The sequence below is a fragment of the Oncorhynchus clarkii genome, chromosome 8 (assembly GCF_045791955.1).
Source record: "Oncorhynchus clarkii lewisi isolate Uvic-CL-2024 chromosome 8, UVic_Ocla_1.0, whole genome shotgun sequence".
NCBI lineage: Eukaryota > Metazoa > Chordata > Actinopteri > Salmoniformes > Salmonidae > Oncorhynchus > Oncorhynchus clarkii.
The window spans coordinates 4191974-4205349 of NC_092154.1; the positions used below are offsets into that span (position 1 = coordinate 4191974).

General features: G+C 45.3%; 1 protein-coding gene across 1 annotated transcript; it reads left to right on the forward strand.

The window, feature by feature from the left end:
- The first annotated feature begins 95 nt into the window (after nucleotides 1–95).
- LOC139414875 (SH3 domain-binding glutamic acid-rich-like protein 3) lies at nucleotides 96–7280 on the forward strand. Its single transcript, XM_071162470.1, has 3 exons — nucleotides 96–252; nucleotides 1790–1957; nucleotides 5777–7280. The coding sequence occupies exons 1-3, from the start codon at nucleotides 208–210 to the stop codon at nucleotides 5837–5839; spliced, it is 276 nt and encodes a 91-aa protein (XP_071018571.1). The 5' UTR covers nucleotides 96–207; the 3' UTR covers nucleotides 5840–7280.
- Nucleotides 7281–13376: the final 6096 nt, after the last annotated feature.

The window sequence follows — 13376 nt, forward strand, 5'->3', positions numbered from 1 at the left end:
GTGTGACAATAGCAAGGAATAGACATAACAGGAGTGGTCGGCAGCCAGGGGGTGTGGCCAACAGGTAAGCCATGTTTAAACCTGTTCACCTTGTCTGCTGCAACACCTTGAAGCAGTCTACACTCCACACACACTCTCCACTGAATCACAAACTTAACTGGATCATATTATATTGATATTTTGTAGCAGTAGATATCATCAGGTATCATGTCTATCGTGGTGTATTTCAGCAGCGTGAGCGGATCCAGAGAGGTATGTGTTCTCACCTGTCTCATTCATTTACCTGGCTGCATCCACCTCACCACTCTGCCTCTTTAGCTGAGGGATATAAAGAAGAAGAAGTCGAACTGAACATCAATTGTACCTTTCTTGGACTAACACTTGTACTTCTCTTACTAGCTCAGACTTACTAGCTCAGACTTACTTAGCTCTGGCTTACTTGTCTCTGACTTACTTAGCTCTGGTTTACTAGCTCTGGATTACTTAGCTCTGGTTTACTAGCTCTGGATTACTAGGTCTGGATTACTTTGCTCTGGATTACTTAGCTCAGGTTTACTAGCTCTGGATTACTTAGCTCTGGATTACTTAACTCTGGTTTACTAGCTCTGGATTACTAGCTCTGGTTTACTAGCTCTGGATTACTAGCTCTGGATTACTTAGCTCTGGCTTACTTAGCTCTGGATTACTAGCTCTGGTTTACTAGCTCTGGATTACTAGCTCTGGATTACTTAGCTCTGGCTTACTTAGCTCTGGATTACTAGCTCTGGATTACTAGCTCTGGATTACTTAGCTCTGGCTTACTTAGCTCTGGATTACTAGCTCTGGTTTACTAGCTCTGGATTACTTAGCTCTGGTTTACTTAGCTCTGGATTACTAGCTCTGGTTTACTAGCTCTGGATTACTAGCTCTGGTTTACTAGCTCTGGCTTACTTAGCTCTGACTTACAAGCTCTGACTTAGCTGATAGCTGCTTTATCGACGAGAGTTGTGTACTGACTATGAGTTGTGGTTGTCTTACCTAGCTAGTTTAAGATGAATGACAGAAAGTCGCTCTGGGCAAGAGAATCTGATAAATAACTCAAATGTAAACGTTTTCCTGGCTGCACCTACCACGCCACTCCCGACTCGGCCTGCCTCTGTCACGCTAACAGATTTCTGTGGACCACGGAACCAACCGTACGCAGGCTATCAGGCGTCTCAGAGTAAAAGTGCTGATTTAGAATCAGTTGTGCTTTTTCACAACGCAATGAATTAGATTACATGGACAGATCCTAGATCAGAACTCGCAATCTGAGATACCGTCACACCGTCCCTGAGCTCCACTATGAATGTAGTGGAGCTCTTACTGTCTCATATAGTAAACTACAACCTCTGTAATCATTATAATATTAAGTTATATATTAAACTACGACCTCTGTAATCATTATAATATTAAATAATATATTAAACTACGACCTCTGTAATCATTATAATATTAAGTAATATAGTAAACTATGACCTCTGTGATCAGTAGAATATTAAGTAATATAGTAAACTACGACCTCTATAATAATCAGAATATTAAGTTATACTGTACCGCTACAGTATAGATCGTTCAATTTGTTTTTACAATATCCTTCTATAGGCGATTCTGATTCACCCCAATGGGCCCTGGTCAACAGTAGTGCACTTTATAGGGATAAGGGTGCCATTTGGGAAGCAGACAATGTTATAAATAAATGATAAATATGACAAAATATTAAAAGTATCACTACTGTTCAATATTATTTCTACTGTTCCCATCCCGTCAGCTAAAGCAACAGCAGAGCCAGATCTTCTCCTTCCTGGACTCTAAGAAGATCAAGTACCAGGCTGTGGACATCACCCAGGGGTCAGAGATCAAAGAGGAGATGAGGAAGAAGACAGGAAACCCCGCCGCTCTGCCACCACAGGTTTTCAACAAGGACGTCTACTGCGGGGTGAGTCTAGAAGACCGCTAGCACAAGGCCAGGGCTGAATTCTAAATGGCCCCGTTTCCAATATAGTCCACTACTTTTGACCAGGGAGCCTATTGTGTATGTGTGGGCCCTGGTCAATAGCACCAAGTAAGGAGTAGGTACACATTTGGGGAGCAGTTCTAGCTTCTCTGGTTCAGGAGAGCTACTGGTTCTGTAGAGTTACTGGTTCTGAAGAGCTACTGGTCCTGTAGAGCTCCTGGTTCTGTAGAGCTACTGGTTCAGGAGAGATACTGGTTCTGTAGAGCTACTGGTTCAGGAGAGATACTGGTTCTGTAGAGCTACTGGTTCAGGAGAGATACTGGTTCTGTAGAGCTACTGGTTCAGGAGAGATACTGGTTCAGGAGAGATACTGGTTGTGCAAGATTTTGTTCCACCCGAATACAGAAACACCATTTTCAAAGTAATCAACTCATCAGGGTCTTCAGTGTGGACCTTGAACCATTTCAATCAGGTGTATAAGTGTCATACTGGAACTAAAGCCCACACCTGCAGTGTGACATCCTGGTTCTGCTGGCTGACTGGTTGAACCTATTCCCGATGTAGTGCACTACGTTTGACTAGAGCTACTGACTAGACTAATGACTAGACTGCTGACTAGAACTACTGACTAGAGCTACTGACTAGAGCTACTGACTGGACTACTGACTAGAGCTACTGACTGGACTACTGATTAGAGCTACTGACCAGACTACTGACTAGACTGCTGACTAGAGCTACTGACTAGAGCTACTGACTGGACTACTGACTAGAGCTACTGACTAGAGCTACTGACTAGAGCTACTGACTAGAGCTACTGACTAGAGCTACTGACTAGACTGCTGACTAGACTGCTGACTAGAGCTACTGACTAGAGCTACTGACTGGACTACTGACTAGAGCTACTGACTAGACTACTGACTAGACTGCTGACTAGAGCTACTGACTAGACTACTGACTAGACTACTGACTAGACTACTGACTAGACTACTGACCAGACTACTGACTAGACTACTGACCAGACTACTGACTAGACTACTGACTAGACTACTGACTAGAGATACTGACTAGAGATACTGACTAGACTACTGACACTGACTAGAGATACTGACTAGACTACTGACTAGACTACTGACTAGAGCCACTGACTAGACTACTGACTAGAGATACTGACTAGACTACTGACACTGACTAGACTACTGACTAGAGATACTGACTAGACTACTGACTAGAGATACTGACTAGCGATACTGACTAGACTACTGACTAGAGATACTGACTAGAGATACTGACTAGAGATACTGACCAGACTACTGACCAGAGATACTGACTAGAGATACTGACTAGAGATACTGACTAGAGATACTGACTAGACTACTGACCCTGACTAGAGATACTGACCAGACTACTGACTAGAGCTACTGACTAGAGATACTGACTAGACTACTGACTAGAGATACTGACTAGAGATATTGACTAGACTACTGACTAGAGATACTGACTAGAGATACTGACTAGACTACTGACACTGACTAGAGATACTGACCAGACTACTGGCTAGACTACTGACTAGACTACTGACCAGACTACTGACCAGACTACTGACTAGAGCTACTGACTAGAGATACTGACTAGACTACTGACTAGACTACTGACTAGACTACTGACTAGACTACTGACTAGAGATACTGACTAGAGCTACTGACTAGAGCTACTGACTAGAGATACTGACTAGACTACTGACTAGAGATACTGACTAGACTACTGACTAGACTACTGACTAGACTACTGACAAGACTACTGACTAGAGCTACTGACCAGACTACTGACTAGAGCTACTGACACTGACTAGAGATACTGACTAGACTACTGACACTGACTAGAGATACTGACCAGACTACTGACTAGACTACTGACTAGACTACTGACTAGACTACTGACCAGACTATTGACCAGACTAGTGACTAGAGCTACTGACTAGAGATACTGACTAGACTACTGACTAGACTACTGACTAGACTACTGACTAGAGATACTGACTAGAGATACTGACTAGACTACTGACACTGACTAGAGATACTGACTAGAGCTACTGACTAGAGCTACTGACTAGAGATACTGACTAGAGATACTGACTAGACTACTGACTAGAGATACTGACTAGACTACTGACTAGAGATACTGACTAGACTACTGACTAGACTACTGACCAGACTACTGACCAGACTACTGACTAGAGATACTGACTAGAGATACTGACTAGACTACTGACTAGACTACTGACTAGACTACTGACTAGACTACTGACTAGACTACTGACCAGACTACTGACTAGACTACTCTGGTTATAAGGAGCCATTTGGAATGCAGCCTGGGTGTGGACCAAAATCTAATCATTACTCAGGCTGCACAACGCCCACAGCTTTAAGTCAACACACACACACACACACACACACACACACCACACACCACACGCCACACACACACACACACACACACACACACACACCACACACACACACACACACACACACACACACACACACACACACACACACACACACACACACACACACACACACATACACCACACACACACACACACACACCACACACACACACACACACACCAGTAATTCTCGTTCAGGCAGCATTGGAATTCCACCACAGCAGGGTGTGGCACGGCCACTTGAAAACCATCATGTGAACACGGTACGGCAAACATCCTTCCTGTTGGGGTGGACTTTATGGTCACTGGCACACCCTCACACACCAGCAGCCTGCAAGACAGGGGGGGGGTACCCCCTCCCCAGATAGTATATGAACACATCCCAAGCCATGGCAGGGGCTTGCTCAGACCTGGCGGTACGTCACTGTGTCTGGCCCTGCCGTTTAACTGAACGAAGAAGAAATGAACCTCTGATTGTAGACCAATACTGTTCCATGTTGTTGTTGGGGGTTTATCGTAGCTGGTCCTGTCTGTCTGTGATGTTGTTATTGTGTTTAAAGCGTTGTGTTTGTTCATCTGTCCAAATCCCATTTCCATCTATTTGCATCAGTATTACTCAGAATCAGTGAAACACACTGCATCCACCAACACAGCTCTCACGCTCTCCCTCCCTATCCAATTGATGTTTTTCTCCTCTCTGCCCTCTCTCTCCCCAACTCTCATCTCTCTCTCTCCCCATCTCTCTGCCCTCTCTCTCCCCATCTCTCATCACTCTCTCTTCCTCATCTCTCATCGCTCTCTCTGCCCTCTCTCTGCCCCATCTCTCATCACTCTCTCTCCCTCATCTCTCATCACTCTCTCTGCCTTCTCTCATCTCTCTCTCTACTCTCTCATCTCTACTCTATCATCTCTACTCTCTCTCTCCCATATCTCATGGCTCGCTCTGCCCTCTCTCTCCCCCATCTCTCTTCGCTCTCTCTCCACCATCTCTCATCGCTCTCTCTACTCTCTCTGCCCCATCTCTCCTCGCTCTCTCCCATCTCTCATCACTCTCTCCGCCCCATCTCTCATCTCTCTCTCTACTCTCTCTGCCCCATCTCTCCTCGCTCTCTCCCATCTCTCATCACTCTCTCCGGCCCATTTCTCATCTCTCTCTCTACTCTCTCTGCCCCATCTCTCCTCGCTCTCTCCCATCTCTCATCACTCTCTCCGCCCCATTTCTCATCTCTCTCTCTACTCTCTCTGCCCCATCTCTCCTCGCTCTCTCCCATCTCTCATCGCTCTCTCTCCCTCATCTCTCCTCGCTCTCTCCCATCTCTCATCGCTCTCTCTCCCTCATCTCTCTCGCTCTGCAGGACTTCTCTGTGTTTTATGAGGCGGTGGAGACTGGAAAAGCAGAGGCCTTCTTTAAGCTGTAACAGACAGAGGAAGATCACCTGCCAGAAGACTCTCCCCTCCACTTCAGAAAGTATTCACACCCCATGACTTATTCCCCATTGTGTTGTGTTACAGCCTGAATTCAAAATGGATTGAAAATGTTTGCAAATTTATTGAAAATGAAATACAGAAATATCTCATTTATATAGGTATTCACACCCCTGAGTCAATACATGTTAGAATCACCTTAAGCAGCGAGTACAGCTCTGAGTCTCCATGGATGTCTCTAAGAGCTCTGAGTCTCCCTGGATGTCTTTACGAGCTCTGAGTCTCCCTGGATGTCTCTAAGAGCTTTGAGTCTCCCTGGATGTCTCTAAGAGCTTTGAGTCTCCCGGGATGTCTCTAAGAGCTTTGAGTCTCCCTGGATGTCTCTAAGAGCTTTGAGTCTCCCTGGATGTCTCTTAAGAACTTTGAGTCTCCCTGGATGTCTCTTAAGAACTTTGCTCACCTGGATTATACAACATCTGCACACTATTCTGTTTTAAAATCTTCATGCTAGTCAAGTTTGCTAGACAACCATTTCCAAGTCTTGCCATAGATTTTCAAGCTAATTTAAGTCAAAACCATAATTAGGCCACTCAGGAACATACAATGTAGTCTTGGTAAGCAACTACAGTGTATATTTGGCCTTGTGTTTTAGGTTATTGTCCTGCTGAAAAGGTGAATTCATCTCCCAGTGTCGGTTGGAAAGTATACTGAACCAGGTTTTCCTCTTGGATTTTGCCTGTGCTAAGCTCTATTCTGTTTCTTTGATCCTAAAAATCTCCCTAGTCCCTGCCGATGACAAGCATACCTATAACATGATGCAGCCGCCACCATGCTTGAAAATATGAAGAGTGATACTCAGTGATGTGTTGTGTTGAATTTGCCACAAACATAACACTTTGTATTCAGGACATAAAGTTGCATTTTTTTGCAGTATTACTTTAGTGCCTTGTTGCAAACAGGAAGCATGTTTTGGAATATTTTTATTCTGTACAGGGTTCCTTCTTTTCACTCTGTCATTTAGGTTAGTATTGTGGAGTAACTACAATATTGTGGATCCATCCTCAGTTTTCTCCTGTCACAGCCATTAAACTCTGTAACTGTTTTAAAGTCACTATTGGCCTCATGGTGAAATCCCTGAGGAGTTTCCTTCCTCTCTGGCAACTGAGTTAGGAAGGACGCCTGTATGTTTGTAGTGTCTGGGTGTATTGATACACCATCCAAAGTGTAATTAATAACTTCACCATGCTCAAGGAATATTCAATGTCTGTATTTTTAAACACTACCATTGCACACAGAGCGAGTACATGCAACTTAGGAGACTTGTTAAGCAAATATTTACTCCTGAATTTATTTAGGCTCGCCATAACAACGGGATTGAATACTTGACTAATTTCAGCTTTTAATTTTTATTGATTTGTAAACATGTAAAAACAACCATAATTCTACTTTGAAATGGGGCATTGTGTGTAAGCCAGGAAACACATCTCACAAGGGGTGTGAATGCTTTCTGAATGTAAAACCATTGTCTTGTTTAGCAAAATAAAAGTATTCATATATTTGTTATTGTGTTATTTATCATTGTTACAATATTATTATGTTATTTGTAGTAGTCCTCTCATGTAAGTCAAATCTCTTAACATAATCAATAATACATATCAGCAGGAATCATAATTACACACACACACACACACACACACACACACACACACACACACACACACACACACACACACACACACACACACACACACAACAACAACAACAACAAATTCTGAACCTACACGTCCATGCATAACTGACCAAATTATGAAATACATTGCATTGTAATTTTGAATTCTGTAAAATAAGTGTGGAAGAGGTAAAAACATATTTTTTAATCTATCAACAATGACAATCCAAGTCTGACAACTTGGATGGATTTTAAAAATTAACATTTGTTTTAATTTCACCTTTATTTAGCCAGCTATTTATATATATAACCCTAACCCTTTATTTAACCAGGTAGGCCAGTTGAGAACAAGTTCTCATTTTGCAATTGCGACCTGGCCAAGATAAAGCAAAGCAGTTCGACACATACAACGACACAGAGTTACACATGGAGTAAAACAAACATACAGTCAATAATACAGTAGAAAAAAAAAGAAATAAAAAGTCTATATACAGTGACACCTGTATTTAATGGATTTTATTTTGTCAAAATGACCGACAAAGACAGCGGATTATATTGCCACTTCTATTTTGCCGTCTCTTCAATCCAAGCCCTCAGGAAAGTGTCTCAAGCCCTCAGGAAAGTGTCTCAAGCCCTCAGGAAAGTGTCTCAAGCCCTCAGGAAAGTGTCTCAAGCCCTCAGGAAAGTGTCTCAAGCCCTCAGGAAAGTGTCTCAAGCCCTAAGGAAAGTGTCTCAAGCCCTAAGGAAAGTGTCTCAAGCCCTCAGGAAAGTGTCTCAAGCCCTCAGGAAAGTGTCTCAAGCCCTCAGGAAAGTGTCTCAAGCCCTCAGGAAAGTGTCTCAAGCCCTCAGGAAAGTGTCTCAAGCCCTCAGGAAAGTGTCTCAAGCCCTCAGGAAAGTGTCTCAAGCCCTCAGGAAAGTGTCTCAAGCCCTCAGGAAAGTGTCTCAAGCCCTCAGGAAAGTGTCTCAAGCCCTCAGGAAAGTGTCTCAAGCCCTAAGGAAAGTGTCTCAAGCCCTCAGGAAAGTGTCTCAAGCCCTCCTCAAGCCCTAAGGAAAGTGTCTCAAGCCCTCAGGAAAGTGTCTCAAGCCCTCAGGAAAGTGTCTCAAGCCCTAAGGAAAGTGTCTCAAGCCCTAAGGAAAGTGTCTCAAGCCCTCAGGAAAGTGTCTCAAGCCCTCAGGAAAGTGTCTCAAGCCCTCAGGAAAGTGTCTCAAGCCCTCAGGAAAGTGTCTCAAGCCCTCAGGAAAGTGTCTCAAGCCCTCAGGAAAGTGTCTCAAGCCCTCAGGAAAGTGTCTCAAGCCCTCAGGAAAGTGTCTCAAGCCCTCAGGAAAGTGTCTCAAGCCCTCAGGAAAGTGTCTCAAGCCCTCAGGAAAGTGTCTCAAGCCCTCAGGAAAGTGTCTCAAGCCCTCAGGAAAGTGTCTCAAGCCCTCAGGAAAGTGTCTCAAGCCCTCAGGAAAGTGTCTCAAGCCCTCAGGAAAGTGTCTCAAGCCCTCAAGCCCTCAGGAAAGTGTCTCAAGCCCTCAGGAAAGTGTCTCAAGCCCTAAGGAAAGTGTCTCAAGCCCTAAGGAAAGTGTCTCAAGCCCTCAGGAAAGTGTCTCAAGCCCTCAGGAAAGTGTCTCAAGCCCTCAGGAAAGTGTCTCAAGCCCTCAGGAAAGTGTCTCAAGCCCTAAGGAAAGTGTCTCAAGCCCTAAGGAAAGTGTCTCAAGCCCTCAGGAAAGTGTCTCAAGCCCTCAGGAAAGTGTCTCAAGCCCTCAGGAAAGTGTCTCAAGCCCTCAGGAAAGTGTCTCAAGCCCTCAGGAAAGTGTCTCAAGCCCTCAGGAAAGTGTCTCAAGCCCTCAGGAAAGTGTCTCAAGCCCTCAGGAAAGTGTCTCAAGCCCTCAGGAAAGTGTCTCAAGCCCTCAGGAAAGTGTCTCAAGCCCTCAGGAAAGTGTCTCAAGCCCTCAGGAAAGTGTCTCAAGCCCTCAGGAAAGTGTCTCAAGCCCTCAGGAAAGTGTCTCAAGCCCTCAGGAAAGTGTCTCAAGCCCTCAGGAAAGTGTCTCAAGCCCTCAGGAAAGTGTCTCAAGCCCTCAGGAAAGTGTCTCAAGCCCTCAGGAAAGTGTCTCAAGCCCTCAGGAAAGTGTCTCAAGCCCTCAGGAAAGTGTCTCAAGCCCTCAGGAAAGTGTCTCAAGCCCTCAGGAAAGTGTCTCAAGCCCTCAGGAAAGTGTCTCAAGCCCTCAGGAAAGTGTCTCAAGCCCTAAGGAAAGTGTCTCAAGCCCTCAGGAAAGTGTCTCAAGCCCTCAGGAAAGTGTCTCAAGCCCTCAGGAAAGTGTCTCAAGCCCTCAGGAAAGTGTCTCAAGCCCTCAGGAAAGTGTCTCAAGCCCTCAGGAAAGTGTCTCAAGCCCTCAGGAAAGTGTCTCAAGCCCTCAGGAAAGTGTCTCAAGCCCTCAGGAAAGTGTCTCAAGCCCTCAGGAAAGTGTCTCAAGCCCTCAGGAAAGTGTCTCAAGCCCTCAGGAAAGTGTCTCAAGCCCTCAGGAAAGTGTCTCAAGCCCTCAGGAAAGTGTCTCAAGCCCTCAGGAAAGTGTCTCAAGCCCTCAGGAAAGTGTCTCAAGCCCTAAGGAAAGTGTCTCAAGCCCTCAGGAAAGTGTCTCAAGCCCTAAGGAAAGTGTCTCAAGCCCTCAGGAAAGTGTCTCAAGCCCTCAGGAAAGTGTCTCAAGCCCTCAGGAAAGTGTCTCAAGCCCTCAGGAAAGTGTCTCAAGCCCTCAGGAAAGTGTCTCAAGCCCTCAGGAAAGTGTCTCAAGCCCTCAGGAAAGTGTCTCAAGCCCTAAGGAAAGTGTCTCAAGCCCTCAGGAAAGTGTCTCAAGCCCTCAGGAAAGTGTCTCAAGCCCTCAGGAAAGTGTCTCAAGCCCTCAGGAAAGTGTCTCAAGCCCTCAGGAAAGTGTCTCAAGCCCTAAGGAAAGTGTCTCAAGCCCTCAGGAAAGTGTCTCAAGCCCTAAGGAAAGTGTCTCAAGCCCTCAGGAAAGTGTCTCAAGCCCTCAGGAAAGTGTCTCAAGCCCTAAGGAAAGTGTCTCAAGCCCTCAGGAAAGTGTCTCAAGCCCTCAGGAAAGTGTCTCAAGCCCTCAGGAAAGTGTCTCAAGCCCTCAGGAAAGTGTCTCAAGCCCTCAGGAAAGTGTCTCAAGCCCTCAGGAAAGTGTCTCAAGCCCTCAGGAAAGTGTCTCAAGCCCTCAGGAAAGTGTCTCAAGCCCTCAGGAAAGTGTCTCAAGCCCTAAGGAAAGTGTCTCAAGCCCTCAAAGGAAAGTGTCTCAAGCCCTAAGGAAAGTGTCTCAAGCCCTCAGGAAAGTGTCTCAAGCCCTCAGGAAAGTGTCTCAAGCCCTCAGGAAAGTGTCTCAAGCCCTCAGGAAAGTGTCTCAAGCCCTCAGGAAAGTGTCTCAAGCCCTCAGGAAAGTGTCTCAAGCCCTCAGGAAAGTGTCTCAAGCCCTCAGGAAAGTGTCTCAAGCCCTAAGGAAAGTGTCTCAAGCCCTCAGGAAAGTGTCTCAAGCCCTCAGGAAAGTGTCTCAAGCCCTCAGGAAAGTGTCTCAAGCCCTCAGGAAAGTGTCTCAAGCCCTCAGGAAAGTGTCTCAAGCCCTCAGGAAAGTGTCTCAAGCCCTCAGGAAAGTGTCTCAAGCCCTCAGGAAAGTGTCTCAAGCCCTAAGGAAAGTGTCTCAAGCCCTAAGGAAAGTGTCTCAAGCCCTAAGGAAAGTGTCTCAAGCCCTAAGGAAAGTGTCTCAAGCCCTAAGGAAAGTGTCTCAAGCCCTCAGGAAAGTGTCTCAAGCCCTCAGGAAAGTGTCTCAAGCCCTCAGGAAAGTGTCTCAAGCCCTCAGGAAAGTGTCTCAAGCCCTCAGGAAAGTGTCTCAAGCCCTCAAGCCCTAAGGAAAGGCCCTAAGGAAAGTGTCTCAAGCCCTAAGGAAAGTGTCTCAAGCCCTCAGGAAAGTGTCTCAAGCCCTCAGGAAAGTGTCTCAAGCCCTCAGGAAAGTGTCTCAAGCCCTCAGGAAAGTGTCTCAAGCCCTCAGGAAAGTGTCTCAAGCCCTAAGGAAAGTGTCTCAAGCCCTCAGGAAAGTGTCTCAAGCCCTCAGGAAAGTGTCTCAAGCCCTCAGGAAAGTGTCTCAAGCCCTCAGGAAAGTGTCTCAAGCCCTCAGGAAAGTGTCTCAAGCCCTCAGGAGGGAAGTAAAAGACATTCCTTTACTGGCTCAAACAGCCGACCAATCAGTCTGTTACCAACCCAAACCTAACTGTGCTTAGGACAGAGAGATCCTCCTCTCTCTACTGCCGCATGGCAAGCGGTACCGGAGTGCCAAGTCAAGGACAAAAAGGCTTCTCAACAGTTTTTACCCCCAAGCCATAAGACTCCTGAACAGGTAACCAAATGGCTACCCGGACTATTTGCACAAACCCTATTTTAAGCAGCTGCTACTCTCTGTTTATCATATATGCATAGTCACTTTAACTATACTTTCATGTACATACTACCTCAATTGGCCTGACCAATTAGTGCCCCCGCACATTGGCTGACCGGGCTATCTGCATTGTGTCCCACCACCCGCCAACCCCTCTTCTACGCTACTGCTACTCTCTGTTTATCATATATGCATAGTCACTTTAACTATACTTTCATGTACATACTACCTCAATTGGCCCGACCAATTAGTGCCCCCGCACATTGGCTAACCGGGCTATCTGCATTGTGTCCCACCACCCGCCAACCCCTCTTCTACGCTACTGCTACTCTCTGTTTATCATATATGCATAGTCACTTTAACTATACTTTCATGTACATACTACCTCAATTGGCCCGACCAATTAGTGCCCCCGCACATTGGCTAACCGGGCTATCTGCATTGTGTCCCACCACCCGCCAACCCCTCTTTTACGCTACTGCTACTCTCTGTTTATCATATATGCATAGTCACTTTAACTATACATGTACATACTACCTCAATTGGGCCGACCAACCAGTGCTCCAGAACATTGGCTAACCGGACTATCTGCATTGTGTCCCACCACCCGCCAACCCCTCTTTTACGCTACTGCTACTCTCTGTTCATCATATATGCATAGTCACTTTAACCATATCTACATGTACATACTACCTCAATCAGTCTGACTAACCTGTGCCTGTATATAGCCTCTCTACTGTATATAGCCTCTCTACTGTATATAGCATCTCTACTGTATATAGCCTCACTACTGTATATAGCCTCTCTACTGTATATAGCCTGTCTACTGTATATAGCCTCTCTACTGTATATAGCCTCGCTACTGTATATAGCCTCTCTACTGTATATAGCCTCTCTACTGTATATGTCCTCTCTACTGTATATAGCCTCTCTACTGTATATAGCCTCTCTACTGTATATAGCCTCTCTACTGTATATAGCCTCTCTACTGTATATAGCCTCGCTACTATATATATCCTCTCTACTGTATACAGCCTCTCTACTGTATATAGTCTCTCTGCTGTATATAGCCTCACTACTGTATATAGCCTCTCTACTGTACATAGCCTGTCTACTGTATATAGCCTCTCTACTGTATATGGCCACTCTACTGTATATAGCCTCTCTACTGTATATATCTTCTCTACTGTATATATCTTCTCTACTGTATATAGCCTCTCTACTGTATAAAGTCTCTCTACTGTATATAGCCACTCTACTGTATATAGCCTCTACTGTATATAGCCTCTCTACTGTATACAGCCTCACTACTGTATATAGCCTCTCTACTGTATATAGCCTCTCTACTGTATAAAGCCTCTCTACTGTATATAGCCTCTACTGTATATAGCCTCTCTACTGTATATAGCCTCTCTACTGTATATAGCCTCTCTACTGTATATACCCTCTCTACTGTA